Source organism: Typha angustifolia, chromosome 14 (assembly GCF_048772165.1).
Source record: "Typha angustifolia cultivar Huaian chromosome 14, ASM4877216v1, whole genome shotgun sequence".
Classification (NCBI taxonomy): domain Eukaryota; kingdom Viridiplantae; phylum Streptophyta; class Magnoliopsida; order Poales; family Typhaceae; genus Typha; species Typha angustifolia.
In genome coordinates, this window is record NC_133252.1 from 8,912,533 (window position 1) to 8,934,430 (window position 21,898).

At 37.6% G+C, this 21,898-nt stretch overlaps 1 protein-coding gene across 2 annotated transcripts; it reads right to left on the reverse strand.

Annotated features, from left to right (window-relative positions):
- Positions 1-3,765: 3,765 nt before the first annotated feature.
- On the reverse strand, positions 3,766-14,750 carry LOC140776581 (two-pore potassium channel 5). 2 transcript variants are annotated; one of them, XR_012106904.1, is made up of 4 exons: positions 13,971-14,750; positions 13,445-13,782; positions 5,245-5,348; positions 3,766-4,024 (listed from the first exon to the last, which is right to left on the reverse strand). XR_012106904.1 is itself a non-coding variant. In XM_073120321.1 (3 exons), the coding sequence occupies exons 1-3, from the start codon at positions 14,604-14,606 to the stop codon at positions 9,408-9,410; spliced, it is 1,122 nt and encodes a 373-aa protein (XP_072976422.1). In that variant the 5' UTR covers positions 14,607-14,742; the 3' UTR covers positions 9,262-9,407. The 2 variants fall into 2 exon arrangements, 1 of the variants encoding a protein (XP_072976422.1); XM_073120321.1 differs by lacking the exons at positions 3,766-4,024; positions 5,245-5,348 and adding an exon at positions 9,262-9,555 and having other exon boundaries at positions 13,971-14,742.
- Between the last annotated feature and the right edge of the window lie 7,148 nt (positions 14,751-21,898).

Below are 21,898 nucleotides of genomic sequence, written 5' to 3' on the forward strand. Positions count from 1 at the left end.
TTTCGCATTCTCTAAAAAAAATAAAAGAAAAAAGAAACAATAAATGAGAAGAAAGTGAAGTTGTAGGAGAATACGATGGTAATCGGCAACTAAGAAAGCCAACACCCCTCTTTGTTAGGTGAGTGGGCCCCAGAGATGTAAGAAATTAAGCTAAGAAGTTAAGAAGCGTATATAAATCCAAAGAATTAAATACAGGTTTGTTTTGTTCCATACTCCAAAAGTCCAAAGCAACAAGATATATATATATATATATATATATATTTATATATGAATACGATAGTATGGAAAGCAACTGCTAAGGAGTTAATTAAGTATTGGAAAGATTCCAAATGTATTTAAGAGAGTGGTAGTAGATGGGTTGTTTACTTGTCCTTTCTTCCAAGTATTAGAGTATGGTGTAGGGTTTAGGTTGCAATATTTTCCACGTGTTCTGGACATTGCATGGTCAACGTCAGGAACGTAAATCACCATTAAATATTTAGCTTTTTGGCAGCAAATTTAATTTGTCTTGGTATATATAAAAGATGAAAACGATCCTTCTATCACAATCTTCTAGAGCAGTTGATGGATTATCAATTATTTTCATGGTATTAAAACAGAAGGTCATGGCTCAAATTTTACTTATTTAAATCAAAATGCCCAAATAATTTGAATAGCTTCATTATTTATACGATTAATTTGGATATAAAATCTATCATTTATAATTTAATTTGAACCACAAATAAAGGTTACATAAATATACGTCAAATTTGAGGTGAACTGAATTTGCCAATAAATAAATCTATGTAGAAAATCCACAACTCTAATATGAACTTTAAATTGATTAGAAACAAAGTCTATATGTATCTTTGGAAAGAGACAATCTGTGTGTGTGTGTGTGTTTCCTCTTAATACTAGTAAAATAACATTATAGACAAATAAATTATAAATTTAGGTATGATCATGCAACGAAAACTGAGTACGAATTAGTAGTTTTTGGTGCAAATTGCTCGTATTTTTTGGATGGGTTGTCGTGATTGGAAGAAGGTCAAAAACTAATGAAGTAATCAATAGCCGAAGAAGTTGAATTGGGTCGGTCGGTGGGGGGGGAAAAGTGACGTTGGAGATGGAAAACTAATCAAGTGTGATTAAATTATGAGTAAAATTTTAGGCTCCTTTTGTTTTGGGACTAACTCCTATAAACTCGGCTAATTAGAACTTTTTTTTCTTAAAATATTTTAGATACCTTAAGTTAGTCTATAAATATTGAGTATTTGGTTGTGAAATAGAGTGTAATTGTTATTTTTAATATGACAAAAAATATATAAAAAAATAGTTTTAAGGAGTAAGATAAATAGGTCAAAGTATTTTTTTCTATTTGTTGGTATGAAAATATTATCATTACTTTTTTTATGATATTTTTTCCTCTTTTTAAAGATTATGGGCTTGCTAGCCAATGTAAAGACTTCTAAATTTGTAACCATTACAAATTAATTATTTACACTAAAAATTCACTTGTTTTTAATTTGGCGAGCCACGATTTTTTTTCCGTTTCCCTTACACTTTATATTTTTTTCTTTTTTTTTCTTCTAATTTTGTCATTTTTGTCATTTAGTGCATCATTAAATATATATTTGCTGGTAACATTTAAATTAATGGAGGGTATTAAATAAGAAGTATAAGAAAAAAAATAGGAGTTGGGTTATAAAAACCTAGGGCTGTCAAAATAATCGAGCCAGCTCGAGCTCGACTTGATAATGCTCGATCAAGCTCGGCTCGAAAATAGGCTGAGCCGAGCTTGATCATTAAAGCTAGGCTCGAAATTAAATTCGAGCCAAGCTTAATCCTGAGCCGACTCGATCGAGTCGGCTCGATAAGGCTCGAATATATATATATATAATATAAGTAATATCAAACTAATATGAACCATCAGATGAAAACCCTTTCATCCATTCAGAATTTCAGCCATTATTTTCTGACACAATTATCTTTATTGTTTGTAATTTATATTTTGGTTGCTTGTAGTTTTCTAACCCATTTATCTTTATTGCTTGTAATTTATATTTTGATAATATTTATATCTTTATAGTTGAATTAAGTTTTATTTCAAGCTTGATTCAAGTCTAAATTAATTCAAAGTTGCTCAGGTTTAAAAATAGTTTGAAATTGATAAGGCTTGAAATTGCTAATTGAGTAGCTCGTTTAAGCTCGAGTTCGAAATTGGCTCGGATTGAAATTATTTCAATTCAAGCTTGATCACAAAGACAGGCTTGAAATTAATTTCAATCCAAGCTTGATTAGAGCTAGGCTCGATCAAACTCGGCTCGTTTACACCCCTATAAAAACCTCAAAGATAGAGCGTGAATCACAAAATAGATAAAATATAGGGTGTAATTTGTAAAATTCCCAAGAAAGAAAGAACATGACCCATAGTTTAAATTGCTTTATAATTCAACTCTTGGTTCGGCTTGAAATTTTAATAACAGTGACCCACTTATTAGTAGATGAGCTAATTATTAGATTAAGTTTTGTCTAAACCATCATACTAGAGCTCCAGTAGCCGTTGTTATGGATCGATTTTAGGGTGATATTGGTGGAGATGGTGGTGGGCGATTTGGTAGTAATATTAGTGGAGATAGAGGGGATAATGACGTAGGGTAGATTTGTGATTGAGAAAAGAAGAGGAGAGATGAGGAGATAAGCCTTATGAGTTAAGGGGAGAAGGTAGTTGAAGGAGGGAGGAGTTAGTCGGTGACTAGAGTTGAGAGAGGAGTAGGAAGAGCAAGAGAGTGTTACAAATTAGATATGGACCAATTTATTCATAATAAAATTTTAATGATAGTACTCTCATGAGTTAGGGATCTTTTGATTTTGGAATGACGTGATTTCGAGATTGGGGCGAAAAGATAAAAATAAAACAGTGAATGAATGTCGAAACTTGATAGAATTATAAATATCTGATGTTCCGCCGGTTGTTGGAGGGTGCGGATGGCTATGAGATGGTGAAAGTTAACTACATGATAGGGTGGCTTAGAGAAAGATGGTGACTAGGGTTTGACAGTTTGATAGATTTTTAGTATTAAGATTTACTCCTAGGAAAGTAAGGTGACTTGATGGTTATGAATAAACGATAAATGCAAGATAGTAAAATAACTAGACTTAGTATCATTCCACATATATAAATAACTCACGGCCTATCCTATTTATATATATGATTAGAGTTATAGCGAGTCAAATACAATTTGCCATATTAGGCTTACATCCACTTTATTTGAATTAAAAGCAATAAATAAATTTAGCTAACTTAATCAATTCGATTCGACTGATTTAACCCCTATGGTCAAATTATAATAATTCACCATGCTTTCGACACCTGGTCCTTAAGGTGACTAGTTCTTCACATCCTTGTACTTGTATAGCTTGTCATGCCAGCCGGAAGACTAAGGTTGTTCTTCTGCAAGACCGCCTAAGAACATGACGTAAGTCGATTAGCATTTGCACTTGTGACTAGAGGTAAAATAGTTATCATAGTTGTAACGCCCCCGCTCGGCACGGCACGTGCACGCCCACGCGGCCGCACGGCACGTGCGATGCACGCGACAAGTCAGGCGGGGCCCGTCACGCACGGATACTCTCCTGTGCACATATAATCATGACATCATCAAATAAAACCTGCTAACCTATCCATGATCATATAATTCATCACCAAATAAATCATACTCTTAACCAAATAAACCTGTTAACATATGAATATCAAAGTCCACAATAATATACACTAGACCGCTACATAATCTGGCAGGACTCACACAGGCCACAACAAACCATCAATATACAACTAAAATAACTAATACAAGAGTACACTATGATTCGACATATATTATACAAATCATCGTCTGATACAATAAGGTACAAATATAACAAACAACGATACAACTCAATATCTGGTTAAACTATCTTTTATACCGTCTCGTATCAATAGCTCACCTCATTATCACTCTAAAATATCTTCCCAAGATATCTCAGGTCGCTATCACGTACCATAAATCTGAGGGGTTAGAAAAGAAATAAAGAGAGTCATGAGCAAAAGGCTCAGTGAATAGACTTTACCCCGAATCAGTGATGCCAAACAGAGAGTAAATCATGTACTGGATAATATGAATCAGAAAAAGTATCATGTCATTGATGAGTATATGAATGTATCCTCAATAATATATAAATGAAAGGTAGATAATATGTCATAACTGATAAAAGTATACAATCCTCGATCATGAGTAAACAAATCTCCATATCATACTATCATCATAACTCTCTCTCAAATATGACACATGATGCATGCCGACCAAGACCATGCTATGATATCAAATGCAACCATATATGATGCATATTGACCACTCGATAATCAGGTATGTCAGATAATAATGAAATCATATGCATTTCTCAACATCACGATCATCACTGACATCTCGGTATAATATCATCATACTAGACCACTGTGCACAGTCAACACCCGGTACCCGGTCTCAACATCATGCCCGAAGGCTCAAAGCATACTCTGCCATCCGCAAGGAGTATCTCAAATATAACCATACCCTGCCATCCGCTAAGGGTATCAACATCCATCCAGACCGGGCACCCCTCTAGTTGATAGAAATCTCATGAGGATAACTCGCCACATATGCCCTAGCGAACGGTATGTGTCTGAATGTCTACTGCGCACACAGACTAACGACATCGGACGTAAGGCCAACAGGATCGCGACCATGTCGAGCGATCAATCATCCACCAAGCGCGTCCTAACCCTCGCGCCCACTCGGGTATCCTCACGCTTTCTATCAACTATCCTATTAATCACATTTTATGCTTTCTTTTTTAAAATGACAAATCATATGCATATATCCAGTATGATAACAAGTCAATGCATAACAGGAATTTAGGTGGAATAGGAATCAAGAGCAAAATGATGTAATGCAAACTCTAACCATGTATCTAACACATGCATACTCATGCTAATCTATCACATGCATACTCATGATAGAAATCATCCCGACATAAAATCATAATAGCATAATCATCTCCAATCATCTCTATATATCACCAATGTACTCATATCCCAGATCAGTCTAATCAAGTGCATGATAAAATATGCTCGACTGAAATCATCTCTATATAAAGTCATATAATCATGCTGGAGGCCAAAACATGCATGTACATAATATATAATATATCCTAATTTGAGAAAGGGATATAGGGGATAAGACTACTCACACTGATCAGAAGATATAAACCACGTATCCCTTACATCCGCCCATCAACCGTGTGACACTTCTCGCTAGCAAGGACAACGGGGTCTCAAATAAGGGGTTTGGGATCTGAAAATGTTTAAGTAACATAAAGTTAGTTGTTTATCTCATTATAATCCGTTCGAGTAAAATATGATGATTTATTAGATTTTAGAATTTCTACTTATTTTTATGATTGGCTAGATTTTAATTATAAATAAAATATAAATATAGATAAAAACCTAATTATAATTAAATTATATCTTGATTAATTAGGGACTATGTAGTCATTATCTTATTTGTTACAAAATAATAATGTATAATAAATTAATAGAATTACTTAAAATGTAGATCATAAGAATATTAGAATATAAATCTAATAATTATAATTTACAAATCTATCTATTAATCTAATAGATATGTAAATAAATAAATAAATATAAGTATTACATATATTTATACCTAATTAATCATTAATGATAAAAATTATCATTAATAAAATTATATTGAAGGATATATAATATTATTAATATAGTTCATGTCTAAATAATCTATTTGCATTAATTAAGAAGAAAAATACCTAAATAAATAACATAAATAAACTAATTAATTAATAAATTAATCACATCCGCCATCAGTGCTGGGCTCGGCCCAGCACTGTCTGCTACAGTGTTGGGCCGAGCCCAACACTGTGCAGAAAGAAAGAGAAGGAGCTGAGGAAGAAGGAGAAAAAGAAAGAAAGAAAGAAAGAAGGAAAGAAAGAAGAAGAAGAAGAAGAGGAGGACGAAGAAGAACAACAGAAGAGAAAGAGAAGAAAGAGAGGAGGTGAGGGAGGTGGTTGCGGACCCGGGCCGGTGGGGAGGGCATCGGCCACTGCTGGCCAGCCAGCGGTCGGCCTCTCGCCGGTGGCTCGGCTCCGACGAGCCCACCCTCGGGCAAGAAAGAGAGAGAGAGAGAGAGAGAGAGAGAGAGAGAGAGAGGGGAGCTCATCGGCGCTCGTGGAGGTGGCGACGGCGACGGCCGGCCTCGGCGAGAGAGAGAGAGAGAGATAGAGAGAGAGAGCAGAGAGAGAGAGAGAGAGATTTAAAGAGAGAGAGGGAAGGCGGTAGAGGAGAAGTAGTGGCGGCGCCGGGGCCCATCGTGGCCAGCTGGCCGCAGCCGGTTGGCTGCGGCAGCGGCCGTAGGTGCGTGGCGCCCCACCAAGCTGCATGAGCAGCTGGCATGGGCACGAGGTCGGCCACAGTGTGGCCGGTCGCGTCGTGCCCATGAATTTTTTTTTTTTTTGGATTGGGTTGTTACAATAGTAAAAGCACAAGCCTTTCTTCTTGTGGTTTTTCAAGTCATTCAACACAAATTTGCATGTGATTTGCTGTTGGTTCTATTGGGCCGGGTTGGGCCGAGGTAGGTGCAGCCTTAGTGGGCCTTGAGCTTGGGCCGTCTTCCTTCTCTATTTATAGATCTGGTTTAGTTGATCTAACATGGACTCCATCAAAACTGCCAATTAGAAGATCTTCTCAGAAGTAGTGGGCCTTAGAATTTTAATCTTAGCTTGAATGTCAGGCCTGAGCTCACTGATCAACATGCTCTTTAGTGCCGAGTTTAACCAATTAGTGATTCAGTTGAAAATCTGTTTCAACTTCTCTTAGTAAACCTAAACTATTATTGACCGAGTTAGCTTAGTTAACATGGCCTCAAAGTTCTTATATTGGGTCAAGCCTAACTATGTACAAATCGCATTAGCAAACGCCTACTAAGACTTGAATGGTTGAATCTGCTCTACTGACTGGTACCATTTCATTGCCAGGCTCCCTAAGTAGAATACTGTGAGCTAGACCTTTTAATGATCGGACGTGCCATGGTATGTAAAAAATTACTTTGCTAGATAGGTTCAGTCTTGCAGGTCTCCTCATAAACTCATGAGAATTTTGAAAACGGTCCAAGCTTGGATCCCAAAATGTGGCTTATCATCACGGTCCAAGTGACCTCGTGGTCGATGCTGATCTCATGGGTTATTGGCCCACGAGTCTAGCTGATGTCGTGCCCGGGTTGCATGTGGGTTCGATTTAGTCGATTGACACAAGTCCACTAGTCATCCTCAAGCTTGCACTCGAGCTCAAGGGCATGCTCATGAGTCCAGAACTAATTTGCACGAGATGGTTGAACTGATTTGTAAAAATTTGGCCTTCCTTGAGATTCATGCACTTTATCTCCTCCATGCAAATGCCATAACCCCAATTCTTGGCCCAAAATTATATTTTGTCCTAGGGGCACCGTTGATGGCGGTTGGGTTTTATCACGGGTTACTGGCAGTTAGCCTCTAGTTGGTCCTCGCGGCAGTGGAACACTGGTATGCGATAGTGGGAGGAGGTTATTCTCCCTGAGCTGGGTTAGTTGAACAGGACAACACAAAGTGCTCTTAACGACCCCCGTGGTCCCTGGTGGTTACGTGTTGGTACTCGTGGCCCCACTATAGTGGAGCGCTGGTGAGATAAGGCTTAGTGAAGGCTGTAGAGAAAAAGGGCGTCAAGCTTGATTATTAGACATTCGTTGGTGACTACAAAGTCTGCCATGTACTTATAGTAGGGCAATAAAAGTTGACTGTGGCCGTCGATGGTCACTAAAATGTTGGCCCCGAGGACGCAATACTTCGGTTTGTTGTAAGGAAGAGGGCCATTATGGCCAGTTAGTCTATTGCTTCTTGTGTTTGTTGCTAACCTGGCTTCTGTGCGAAGGTCCAGTGGAAGGGATTAGACGTGATAGTTTGGGTCGAGGGGGCCTGGATCATTATCGATGGAAAGCGAGGGTTTCGGGCCTTAGTTTCCACCATGGTTGGGATAGACAGTGTCAAGCCCATTGTTGGAGGCTAATCTAGCGTTGTGACTACGATGGCTTGGGTCTACAAAGGCGGCATGGACTCTTTCATAACAGAAGGTGGTGTTTTGGCGACAGTTTGGCTGACTCTTTACCTCCCTCACAAGTTGAAGATATCGGTCATGGAGTGCCAGTTCCACTATGTCCGACGACACTAGCAACGTAGGGTGGTAATGCTAGGTCATGATAGCTGCCCTTAAGACTTGGATTCTTTTCGATCCTCTTGATTCTCACTTTCGATAATTTCTTTCAACAAGTCCACGGACTCTACCAATGATTTTGTCCACACAGGTGGTTTGTCAATTGTGATGGCCGGTGGTGTTGAGGAAATCTTAACAAGAATGGAGATGAGTTTTTGGTCTTCCATGGCCGCAATCTTCTCTGGGTTGGATCACATATTTACCATCGGTTCGAGGAATGATGACTCTAATATCATTGTAACGAACTAGATATGGATCGATCTATTCGTACAAAAATTCTAATATTTTAACGGATAGTAGACTTTGAGTTAGGGATTTTTTGGCCTTGGAATGACGTGATTCTAAAGTCGGGATGTACAGGTAGAAATGAAATAACGAAGGAAGGTTGAAACTAGACAAAATATCTGACGATCATCGGAGGAGGTACACATGTTGTTGATTGGTTGGCTAATGTGAGAAGCTTATTAGGTTTTAGGTGTTCATGGGAAGACTCTTTTCCAGCACTGCTTTTTCTTATTGCTGATATTAGCGTGAGAGAAAACAGAGAAAGAGAGTCTTTTGTCCTCTTGTTTAGATATACTAGAGAAAAGAAGATAATAGGAAATGTAATTTAGTTTCTCCCTTTCTTCCCTTTCTTCACTATTGTTTGTATTAAATGAGAAAGAGAGTCTTTTGTCCTCTTGTTTGTATTAAAGGCACTATCTTTTCCTCCCTTTCTTCACTATTTTTTTCTAAAATTTCTATCCAAACAGGCATCTCTCCTTTCTCTTCTCTTCTATTCTCTCCATCCTGAAAACTTCCCATAGGTATAGCAGCACATAATTACCAGAAACTGCCATTTTTTTGCGATTCAAGTAGCATCTCAAATAAGATGTGCAATCACATGAACTGGTTTTCCCGGAAAGGGCTCGTATATGTAAATTGTATTCGTATAGTTTCCAAGTGCTGATGTACTTTGTATTCTATTTACAGTTGTCACTGATATACAAATTTGATGGAAGAATTTAACGTCCACCTGCATTTAGATTGCAGTGTGAAGCTATTCTACTCCAACTGAATGTGGCACTAACTTTATGGGTCATCTGGTAGCATTTAAGAGATCAGGGAGGGTGATCTTGCCAGTATTGTTGGTATCAAGTCTGTTGAACTGGTCACAGATTTGCAAAATATCCTTCTCATTGATCTTTCCCATTTCCTTCAGCTTGTATATGACGAACTCTGATTTACTGAAGAGCGAAACAAGCAACAGCAAGGTTCAGGTTTCGCTAGTAGGTGCAACAAGTGATGATAAAAAACAATAAATTTTAAGAACAATTATACTGCATTATTTAGGAACTTAAAAGCAAGTATTAAAAGTTGGATATCGTAAAGTTCCAACTGCTATATTTAGCTTCACTAAGTATCTGACAAGTAGTCTAACTGTTTGACTCAAAAATCACGTTTAAAGTGTTGTTAGCCTTATACAGTTGAATAAATGAAAGTTTATTAATCCAAACAAACAGGGAATATGTGCATAAAAATTATCTAGATTTGAAGAATGGATTGAAAAAAGAATTGTTTCTGCTAAAAGGAACACTGAAGGGAAGCAAGAAACAATACACATCTATCTAGCAGTTTCATCATTATATATAATGGGAGTGCATTTCTATTGTGCAGCATAAGTAAGACCTAATAGAGCTAATTACGAGCAGTTCCAAACAAGTGATAAGCTCACCAAGCTTGATGGTCACCCATTATAGAAGCAAAGGGTGACTAGATTAATTGACTGAGCAATAGTTCATCAAACTATTCTACGTCCATACTGAAAGCCACATGAATGCCCCATATTGCAATCATCATTGATCAGCAGGAATATACAACTCTTCGAGAATGTGCTATTTTTGGGGATTCCAATGATTTATTTAATCAATTGGATACCAATAAAATGAATAAGATATTTCTCAAATTAATTGGTAATATCAGTCAAGCCTTTTATAGCTTAAGGCCATTCTGAATACAATTATAGTCCAATAGTATTTTTTTTTTCTTTTTGAGAAATCAAATTATAGTCCAATAGCTATTCTCTTTCATCTAGAACAAAATCCTCACCTTACTCTAGCTTCTTATCATGGATAGTCTTCCAATTCATCCCACAATCCATGCCATCTATATAATTTTTCATCATAAACTATAATAGTACTTACAACCAGTATTTGTCGTATCGGCCCATCCCGATACGAATTGGCCGATCTGGATCGGGATCGATCCAAGCCCGATCCAAACTCTTTCTCTTCTTCATTCTTTCTTTTCACTCTTTCTTACTCTTTTTCTTTCTTTTACTCTTTCTTTCTTTTTTTTGTCTCTTTACATATAATCATTGTTTCTCTTACGGAGAGATCTAGATCCGGTGAACTCCGACAAACTCTGGTGAACTTCGACAAACTCCACTATATAAATTTTTAATTAATTTTTTTTATTTCTCTCATTTTTTAAATTTCTTTCACTCTTTCCCTTTTTCTTTTCTTTTTCTTTTTCTTCTTCTTTAATACATCATGGTTTTTTTTGTTTGATTTTCTTCCACTCACACTCTTTCTAATCTTTTTTTTTTCAATTTTTATTGCACTATAGTTTTTTTTTCTTATTTTTGGTAAGCTTTTTTCTAAATTTTTAAAAGTTTTTTTGCATTTTTATATAATATTTAGAATTTTATGTAATTAAAAAGTCCGATCTGATCCAGGCAACAAATACGGTCAATATGGCCGATCCAACCGATACGTATCATTTTTTCGGAAGGTCGATCCTGATTCCGATTTTTTAAGCCTTGCTTACAACAACATAAAAATAACTTCGTTTCTGAGACTGGAATTCTGATAATCTGATTACCTCTGATAAAGATAAAGAATTACTGCTCAAACTACATAAAAGGTCCATATTTGGTTAGATATCCTATGTTACTGAGATATCCATTTCAATGAAGAAGTATTAAATACGGTCAATGAAGCACGGATGCTTCAAATAGCATGAAGTGTCTGTATCCTACACTCGTTGGTCACGTGTCAGACACTTTTACAACATATCCAATATTTAAGAAATTATAGAATAAATTCGAACACTTCTTAGACACTTTTAGACACTCATGAGAAACTTTAGATATAAAATTTATCATATACTATTAAAGTTGATAATATAAATTATTTATTAGAAATTTCCTGCATATGCTATAGAAATATAATGCAACAATCACAAGTTAACACATACAAGAAAATTAATATTAATGCAAATCACTATAAAATCACATATTCGCCTATGCCATCCACTATAGTTAAGTAATAGTAGTTAGTTATTTATTTTCATAATATTGAATTGTATTGTCACGTATTAGCATTATCATTTTTGGCTTTGTGGTATTGTATACATTTTGTTTTTCTTTCATAATAATTTATATATGTTTGTGTACTTATACTATAAGTTCAGAAAAATATTTTTTCAAACGTATCGATTATATATATATATATAATTATTTATTTATTTTGTCGTGTTCTATTTTTTTAAGATTTATTGTATTCTCGTGTCTGTATTGTGCTGTATTTGTGTCCTGTTTCCATGTTTGTGCTTGTTAGAATATGGTTAAATTAACATTTTAGGAAAGGCCTTTAGATTGAGTATTGCTAAAGGTGTGCTTAATGCACTCGAATGAGTGCATTATGTTCGACACTCGTGCTAGCAAAACGATATATGTTTCACGAACAATACAAATATATGAAATCTTAAAGAAGCACATTTCTATGAGTACCCTTGTTCTTGAACAATACAAATATATGAAATCTTAAAGAAGCACATTTCTATGAGTACCCTTGTTCTTGAACAATACAATATATGCAATCATGAGTTTTATAGGAGATAAAAAAAAAAAAATTCTAGCAAAACTGATAATATGGGTGGCACTATTCATCCTTCACACAACATTTAGAATTTCTTTTATAAAAGTTTCTGATGGATACTTGCTGCATCGCACTATATGGTATTAATTTCCTACAAGTTATTGCAGGACATATGTCATCCTATGCACATGAGTGCACAATTGAATGAATTCCTGTGAGTGCAATCTGACTTCCAGCTCAAGATAGAAAAGGAGAAATTTTGAACAATTGCGCAAATCTGTTTGGTTCTTACCTTACACGAAAACCTTAGCCTGCAGATATGTACCCTGCATAGGGGGGCAGTCAGTCATTTGCCTTCTTCTTTTATGGAAGATCCATTTGTAAGATTTAAAACCTTATACTCAGTCTCCTATCATCCAAGGTTGCCTCATTAAGACCACTTTGTCTGAGATCCCAACATGTATGAGTGTTTGCAAGTTATGTATTTATTGCACCAGTTAAAACTCTATGGAAATATGAACTTCAAGATCAGACTTATGTTAGGAACCAGACAAATCCCCTTCCATTTGAGAGTACATCAATCTGACCAATGAACTTAAAGCTTCATTATTTCATTCTCTTTAACCTCATTTTCTGACCTTCTAAATAGGTAATATATTTATACAAATAATATTGGACAAGCACTTATAAAATATCTATGGCTAAGCTACACTTAGAAACTTCTGATAGAAACTCAGATTCGCTGCGTATGATGTCTCTTATGCACTAGGCTGTCTTTTGCAGGTGCTAGGCACTAAGGCAACTAGTTTGCGATCTGAGCAACTCGTGTCCAGTGGATCTATCTGAATGAAGCATTAAGAGGGACCATCTAGATGCCTAAGAGATGTTTCTGACTGATTTGAAGTTTCATCTGAAACCTAGACTTTGTTTGATGTGAACAATGCAGGCAATCAACAGTCGATTGAACCAAACCAAACGTTGATTTTTGGGCTTAACAGCATCACATGATGAAGCTTTGGCTTAACTGAATTTTATTGTGGTTTATTTCTTTAATCAGCAAAGCAAGCCCTCACCAGAAGTTATATACAACGAATGGAGAAACTAGATGCGCCATCTATCAGCTACTAATTGCTACCTGACGGAACCAATTAAGTACTAACTCTTGCATTCAAAAAGCAATCTTGAGTTTCATATTAAAGGAACCAATTTTTGGGAGCAGGAAATAAGATTAGAAGAGAATTTAGGATGAACCAACCTGATAAAGCCATTCTGATTGATATCAGCGGCGAACAAGTCCTCGATCGTCAAATCCCGATGCAGCACCCACTTCACGATCCTGCGATGCCTCTTATCAATCCGCGCCTCGGCCAGGAACAGGAAGGCCCTCGCCACCGCTAGCGTGGACACCAGCAGCCAGAGCGATGCAAATATCCGACCAGGTAACGTGTTGAACGCCCGGTCCCCGTATCCGACAGTGGTCACCGACATCACCGACAAGTAGACCGCGTCCATCCAATTCAAGTCCTCGAGCAAGTACAGCGCAATGGTCCCCACCCCGACGCATAACACGACGGCGGCGACAGCGAGGGCTACCTATTTTGTTTGAAATTTAACATTTGAGTTATAATTCCGAAAAACATGAAAAACAAAGTTACAAAATCCCCCCTATGTTTCACAATTTGCAAATTGAACCCAACATTTTCGGGCTTGTGTGAAAACATCACCAGATTTAAATCTCCTACTAGTAGAAAATTTGGGGGAAGTTTTAATTCAAACCAGACCTTAGAGCGGATCCGCATCCGGCCCTTTTGGGCATCGACGAGGTACCCGGTTCTGAATCCGGCGAGGATGGCGGCCTCCTGGATATCAAGGACGTAAGACACTGCGGCGGAGAGGAGGACGTCGATGAGCCCGAACCCGACGAGGACGAAGAGGCAAGAGAAGACCTTCGTCGCCGGAGTCAGCGGGGCGATGTCGCCGTACCCGATGGTGCAGAGCGTGACGATGGAGAAGTAGAGGGCGTCGACGGCGGGGTGGGTCTCGACGCCGGAGAAGCCCTCAGGGGAGGCGGCGGAGTAGACGGCGACGCCGAGCGTGAGGTAGAGGAGGAGGAGGAGGGCGGCGGTGTTGAGGACGGAGCCGGAGGAGGCGAGATTCGGGGTGTTGATGTTGGAGAGATCTGGGCCAGGGATAGGGAGAAGGTCACGGAGGACGGCCATGGCGGGGGCTGTGCGGGTGCGGTGGAGGCCGGAGGATTTGCGGTGAGGGGCGGAGCCATGGGCAGAGGTGGAGGTGGAGGTGGAGGTGGAGGTGGCGTAGGAGATCTCAGAGGAGAGGGGGAGAGGGTTGGAGAGGTGGGAGTGGAGGAGGGGTTTTGGAGGTAATAGAGGTTCTTGCTCTACTTCTCCTCCTCCCATTCGAAAGAGGAGTTAGAGAGAGAGAGAGAGAGAGAGAGAGAGAGAGAGAGGGAGAGTTCTGAACTGCCTCAAGATCGAAGATGATTAGAGATACTCTCCGGCTTTTCAATTTTGTTTTATCGGCAGCGGGTCTCTCCGTAGCCGAGTTCAGGAAGTTAAACCATAATTACATTTATACCCCTCTTGCCAATTTCCAAATAGACCCACTCTTGTCTCTAATTTATATAAAAAAGCTTTTGGTCTTAGTTTTACTCGTTGGGGGAGACGGTGGAGTCACAATCCAAATGAAATGGCATTCGACGTAATTTTTAAAATTTTGTGGAAGTCCGAGTTTATATAAATCATTCCATAAATTACAGTTTATCTTCGCTTGGTTCCAGACCAAGTTGCACTCGTTGCCTAATCATTAATAGAAATATGAAAAAAAATCTTAACTGTTCTCATAGATATATAGTTTGATTTGATGATAGGAGAAATAATTTGGTTATTTATTAATATATCTTATTTTCTAGTCATCTACATGTATTTATTAACTGTAATAATAATATGTTAGAAATATTTTATTAAAAAAATAATTATAATAATGATTATGAAAGAACCAGGAGAATTTAACGATAATTCAACATTATGATATTTTTAAGTTGAGAAAGCGTGCACCCTAAGACGAGGTATATTTGGGTTGAAGTGATGAAAGAGTTCTGCCAACGTGGAAGAACTCCTCCATCCAATTGGCGAAAGATCGCATCAAATAGATGGGTCCCACTTGGCTCATTGATGCATACAACCCCAATAATAGAGGGTGGTCGAAGAAATTTGGAGCAGAAATTAGCTACGACTTCCTAATAAAGGATGGTGACGCTTTTGGGCTTAAACAAGCAAGCGGCGGGGGGGGGGGGGGGGGGGGGGACCCACTCATTAGTGGATAGAGGCTTTCAGATCAGTGGTTGACTTGTCGCTGTGAGTTTTGATATGACGTCAACTTTCTTCTGCTTCATTTGCCTGTGAAGTCGGCGAGGAATAAGAAATCTCACCTAGAGTAACAAATAATTGTAGTTATCACAGTCTCACCGGACAGGATGGTCGGACCGATGAGCCAACCACCAAATCAATTTGGTTTTATTATTAGATCGAATAAATAATTAATTCGGTAAAAATCAACTAACTCAGTGGTTGAATCACTGAACCATACAACCCAGCTGATTTTTTATGAACTAGCTGGATCAACTATTTTTACAAGATTATATAATTATTCTTAATATTTGATTATTCTATTCTATATCATAATATTATATTAGTCCTAAAGTTTCAAAAATATTTAGTTTATAACATATATGTTGCCTTTAAATTAGTTTTTTGTGCATATATACACTTAAAAAAGTCTCTTATTTGTTTGTACGTCTATTTTAAATTTATATTTACACGTATATCTCTTAAAATTTAAATTTTTTACACATATACATTTTAAAATTCTTATTCTTTTTGCGTGAATACTACTTTGAATAATAAAATTTGAACAATTTAAATATAAAAAGACAAAAATATTCTTATTATTTTTTTCAAGTGTTTCTTTTGGTTAATAGTATTTTTCTTTTATATTAAATAACTTAACTTGGAAATAATCATGAGGGTATCTATATAAATAACATTTGTTTTGAAAGATATATATACAATTTATACTACTTTTCTAGATATTTATTTATTTTTAGAATTATTAGACCTATTTATATATTATTTAGATATTTAAAAAAAAAGTAATTCGACTAGATGAACCATTGGTTGAACCAATAATTCGGTGACCCAACCCCCTTATCGGATCAATGTCTTGCCCGCTTCTCATAACTATGCAAATAACTTCCTAATCTTCTATATTCTTCCCTAAGCTCTTGGCTAGGTGTTTTCGTGAGATTGTCTCTCGCTACTCCTCTCGACTTCTACTTTTCTCTCATCTCCTTCTTTTTTTTCTAGTTATAAGAAGTCTCACCTCCTTCCACTCTCGTCTCAGTGTCTTTCACTAGCCCCTTGGACTTGCTCATTGTTGCAGCTCCTCCCTCTCCTCCTTGCAACTTTTGTCTCCCCTCTTCACCATCTTCACGTAAACATATACTTTCCTCTCTTTCCTCATCATCCATGCCTTCTCTCCCCTCCCCACTAGCCTTCCTTACCTCCTCTAAAGTATGGGGAGATGCTAAGAGCTTCTCATCTCTCCTTTCTAATGATGGTATAGGCGAGGTGATTCCCCTCCACAAAGATAACATCTCTACTTGGAAAACCTAACTGTTGTCTTGTCGACGAGCTTGTTACAGATAGAGCTTTTAATATTATCATGCTTAAACGCTCCATAACCAAAGCCTAGAACCTTAATGTAATTCATAGAAGCCGCCATGTGTGTCTTCTTCCCTGTCTTTGGGAAAGAATGCGACAGATGGCATACATGAACTAATTCACCTTGGTCTTTCAAACACAATCTATTTATTCTCAACTATTCAAGCCAAACTTACTCTTCAAAAGCTGGACCTTCTCTCACTGCGATTATAAGTCTAGTTTCATGCACTGCCATTGGAATACCTCATCCATAAGATAGCCAAGAAAATGGCAAAGAAGGTTGTTTTCCTGGTTGCCTTGAAAACTCTAGACTCTTCTTATTGAATAAGGTTCATCCATGCCATAGTGAATATTTCCAAATCACTGTTGGGATCCTATTCTATTTTCTTGCTCGATAGAGCCAATTAGGGTATCTAACTAAAATACGAGTGACCTCCTCATATTATCCCTTCTACAGAAGAGCTAAATGTATCTTCCGCATCAAACTCAAGTTGAAGGTCAAAAGTGACTATCCAAAACACATTCAAGGTGAACTACTAAACCTCTAAAACCTAGATTCCCCAGCCTAGGAACTTTCCAAAACTAACTAGACTCTGCTTTCATGGAGTGTGAATAAGGGGAAGACAAATTCTCCAATATCCTTAGCATACGACATAGAGCTCTGACCTATCATGGCTCTTCTGGTCTAAGCAACTTCAAAAAAAATATCAAAGCTAGTTGTTGTACTCACTCATCCACTGTAGGTGCAAAGTGCATTAAATGCCTCGGTACCTAACCCCTATTATCGACTCTTTATTAGCTCTAGAAATACCTTCCGCCCCAAGGATAGACAGAGTGAGTAAGATGGTTAACAAAATCTCTATTGCTCGTCTCCTTTCAACAATTATTGTCTGGTTACTATCCTCATTGGCCAAGTTGAAGCCTTACCTCAATAGTAAAAAATTGTCATCTGACAAAAACAAACTATCATCAATTGAGGAAGCTACTAGAGTCTAGAGACCATCGGCTATTGGGTAATCAAGGGCTTAGATCCTAATCAAACTCACTTATGCAAAGGATAATACATTTATTAGGAATGGCAAGCTCTTCTCTCTCTTCCCAGACCAAACATTCTCCCTCCACTCTCTTTTGATAAGGCTTATTTAATATTATTTCATCCTTAGCCCCAACGGGGCAACTGGAACTACGCTTAGCCAGCAATAAAAATAATAGCTTAGAATCATTAGCAATGCAGAGAGTCCCTAACAATTGAGATATTTTGAGCTTCCTCTGTAGTACACAATCGAACATAGCTTTTTCAGTTGAAATTAAAACATCGCAAGAATAAAGCTAGCTTGATTACACCCCAATTTTCCCTCAAGAATGAATTTGTTGTTAGCCCCATTGGGCTAACTAGCAATTTATGATTACTTTGGGATGAAAATACATGCCTAAAATTCCTTAAATCCATCTTCAACTATATTTTTGCTCTGTTTTTGCGGCTCATCCACATATCACAATTAGATAGTAGGAGATGTTTATGGAGATGTCTACCACACTAATAATAGTTGCTTTTAATCCAAAATCAATTTCTATGCCAGCAACACTCTCCTTCCCCTCTATTGCATTGAGACTCTGACTATGTTGCCTCTCCACTTGAGAAGGAAGACGACTCCTTGGTTATTGCTTCTAGAGACAAGGCCTTTATTTCCCGGATAAGTGGAGTGAGAAGGATGGATCTTGGTTTTGCTGGATCGACCTATACTTGGTTGAACATGCAGTTTCATTACTATCTTGTTAGAGAATGTCTTAATAAAGCCCTAGCTAGCCTGCCTTGGCCAAGCCGCTCGAGTCTTCCACCAGCTAGCAATAATTCATTGATCATAATTTTCTTTTGTTGGATACTTCACTTGTTAGCCATAAGCTGAAGCAGAGATTTAAGTTTGAGAGCTAGTGGCTCAAAATTGATTCTTACATTCCCTTTTATCAGTCTACTTGGTCTATCTCCTACAACAGAAGTATAATTTATTCTGTAACCTAGCCCTTAATATTAAGATTAGCTCGTGGGTCAGTTTGCACACTAGAAACATCCAAAAACGTCTAAAGAGTATCGAGTGCAAACTTTTTTATTTAGACCTCAGCTTGCAATTAAGAAGACTAGGATAAAGTAAGGACTCTAAGAAGCATTTACAAAGGCCTACTTTTGAAAGAACAAATATACTATCATCAAAGATCGAGGATAAGGTGGTTGTCCTAATGAGATCAAAATACTGCATTCTTTCATCCACCGCTATAGCTTGGAAGAGGTGCAATTGCATCTCCTTGACCAAAATGCCCAATATCAACTAGATCCAAGACCCTCACCAGACCAGGGAAGCTTATGTTATTTACTTTAAAGATGTATATAAGACTTCTAACCTCCTTCTCTTATGAAGTTCTGCCATCGTCTTTTGCTCTCCTTGCCAAAAATCCCTACTTCTTCTATGGAGACCTTGTGCATGGTTCCAACAGATGAAGAGATAGATTGTGTGCTTAGAATCTTTGGACCAGACCATTCTCCTGGACTGGATGGACTTAGTGCTCATTTCTTTCAATCTCTCTAGCCGACTCTATAGGGTGCTACCTACTAAGAATATGGACAATGACTTAAACTGCACAAATATAATGCTTATACCTTATACCAAAGAAAGAAGCTCATTCAATTGTGGGTGACTAGTAACATTTTAATCCTTGTATACTACTTACAAAGTTATTCCCAAGCTCCTAGCTCTCCGGATCAAACCTCTATTTGATGGTATCATCTCCAAGCCGCAAAAGGCATTTGTTTTTGGGTCGACACATTGGTAACAACCAGATGATAGCCTAAGAGGTCTTGTGTTACCTAAAGTTCTCTAAATGCCAAGTTTCTTCATTCTCAAAGCTGATCTATCCAAGGCTTTTGATATAATGGAAATAAAGTTTATAATAGTCTACCTTAAGCTCTATCATATCTAAACTGAGTTTGTGGATTTAATCGGTGTCTGTATCTCTGTCTGTATCTCTAAGATTTTTTCTTTCTTTCCCTCTCGGGTCCTTCGCCTTACCTCCTAGGCTAAAATATCTTTTCATATACGCTGGAGGAGGACAGAAAGTGCAAATGCATCATTGTTATCAAGGCTTTCCGAGGAGATAATCCTCCTATGCATATATTATTTGCTGATGACTTACTTTTATTTGGCAAAACCTCAACTAGGGAAGCTTCAGATCTTAAGGAGGTAATTGACCTACTATAAAATGTTTAGGCAAGCAATTAATTCTGATAAGTCAACCATGGATCTTAGCAAATCTATTGACCAACGCAACAATAACGTCGTCATCTTTGGTCTTAAAGGCGAGAGGGAGAAATGTGCCTTAGCAATTTCTTATCCTCCCAAAGTCCAAAGCCAAGACATATGCTTTTGTAGCTGATAAGATCCAACAACTAGATAGAAAGTTCAATTTATCTCTCATGCAGTACGACTTGTCTTATTAGTTCTATATTCAACATTATCCCCCTCTGTTTTATGGCTCTCTCCCTCTTCCCCAAAACTCTCATCTCTATGATAAATAGGCTTATGAGGGACTTTTGGAGGGGGTTCTCTGATGGTAATAAACATATCTATCTAAGGGAATGGAGCCTCATATGTAGAACTAAGTAAAACGATGAGCATGGTATTCGCTATCTTAACCTCGTTAATCAAACTTTAATGATGAAGCTTGCTTAGCCCATGTTGAAGCAGCCATTCTGATACACCCACTTCCAAAAATTCACGTGTTCCTCACGTGGAGCATGTCCACGTGATTCCCACGTGATCGGCCAGTGAAATAATCTCACAAAGTATCTGAATAAGTCAAGAAATATCATAATAATCCAACAAATAATCCTGAAGTATAATATCACAGGCCTCAACAAGCCTCTAGGAATACAAGTCCATCACAAATTTGCTAAAACATAAATACCCTCGTAGGGGCTAAGTCCAACTAAAATAATAGAATAAACAAATGCTAAAAATAAGGAATGAATCTGCTACTCCTCGATGTCCGCATCTTCTATAATCATCTCTGAAATATTTTCACCAAAAATGGCGGTGAGCACGGGGCCCAGCAAGTAAAATCTAATAATAATCTAAGAATATTATATGATAAGTAAAAATGCAACTCATAACATGTCAGGGAAAAATGTACATTATGACTTTTAATAGCTTTCATCATTATAACTTATTTTACATAGAAATCCACACAGGAGTCGAGTCACAATAACATATCTCACAAAGCATCATCAAAATCGAGGGGAACTAGTCAACTAGCGGTATTATCGCCTATACATGCCTGGCGATGCTGCATATGACCGGTTGTCTGTAGCCATCAGACTAAGGACCCCAGTCGTAGGCCCATCAACACCGTTTTAGTAATCATCGCACAGAGCGAAATCATCACATACGGCTGATAAGAGCACACAGCTCAATAGACGCCCTGATCCTACGTCCTCGGGTATCGCTAGAACTACAATCCCTACCTCTCAATCATCTTTTCTAATATCATACTAGTCAAGTCTCTAACTAGGGCAGTGTAATCACCTGAATGCTCCACTTGCTACCGACCTCAGGTGTAGGCCGCTAATATAATACTATATAATATACACTCTACCCCTAACCCCGGGTTGAGTAGGTAAAAGGGCACTGCCTAACTGGGACTTGACTAATAGTGATACGTGCACGTGGTGCCATGACCTCTATTATTTATTTAACATAAACATCACAATAACAGATATTATAAACAAGCATCGAGTCTATCATACATGTGCATTAAGTGATAAATAATACAAGTAAGAATTGACATGTAATTAAATGCAAATATGAGATGTTATATAAGTTTCATAAGTAAGAAAATGACATTTAATTATCACAGGTAAGATATGACATAAGCATGCATTTTTAAAGACTATTATAGAATTCTACTCGCCTGGGGTATTT

Coding starts and splice junctions, on each gene's coding strand:
- LOC140776581 (XM_073120321.1), bottom strand. CDS start 14,606: ATGGGAGGAGGAGAAGTAGAGCAAGAACCTCTATTACCTCCAAAACCC. Junction 13,783..13,970: donor GGATGCGGATCCGCTCTAAG/GTCTGGTTTGAA, acceptor CAAACAAAATAG/GTAGCCCTCGCTGTCGCCGC. Junction 9,556..13,444: donor AATCAGAATGGCTTTATCAG/GTTGGTTCATCC, acceptor TTCGCTCTTCAG/TAAATCAGAGTTCGTCATAT.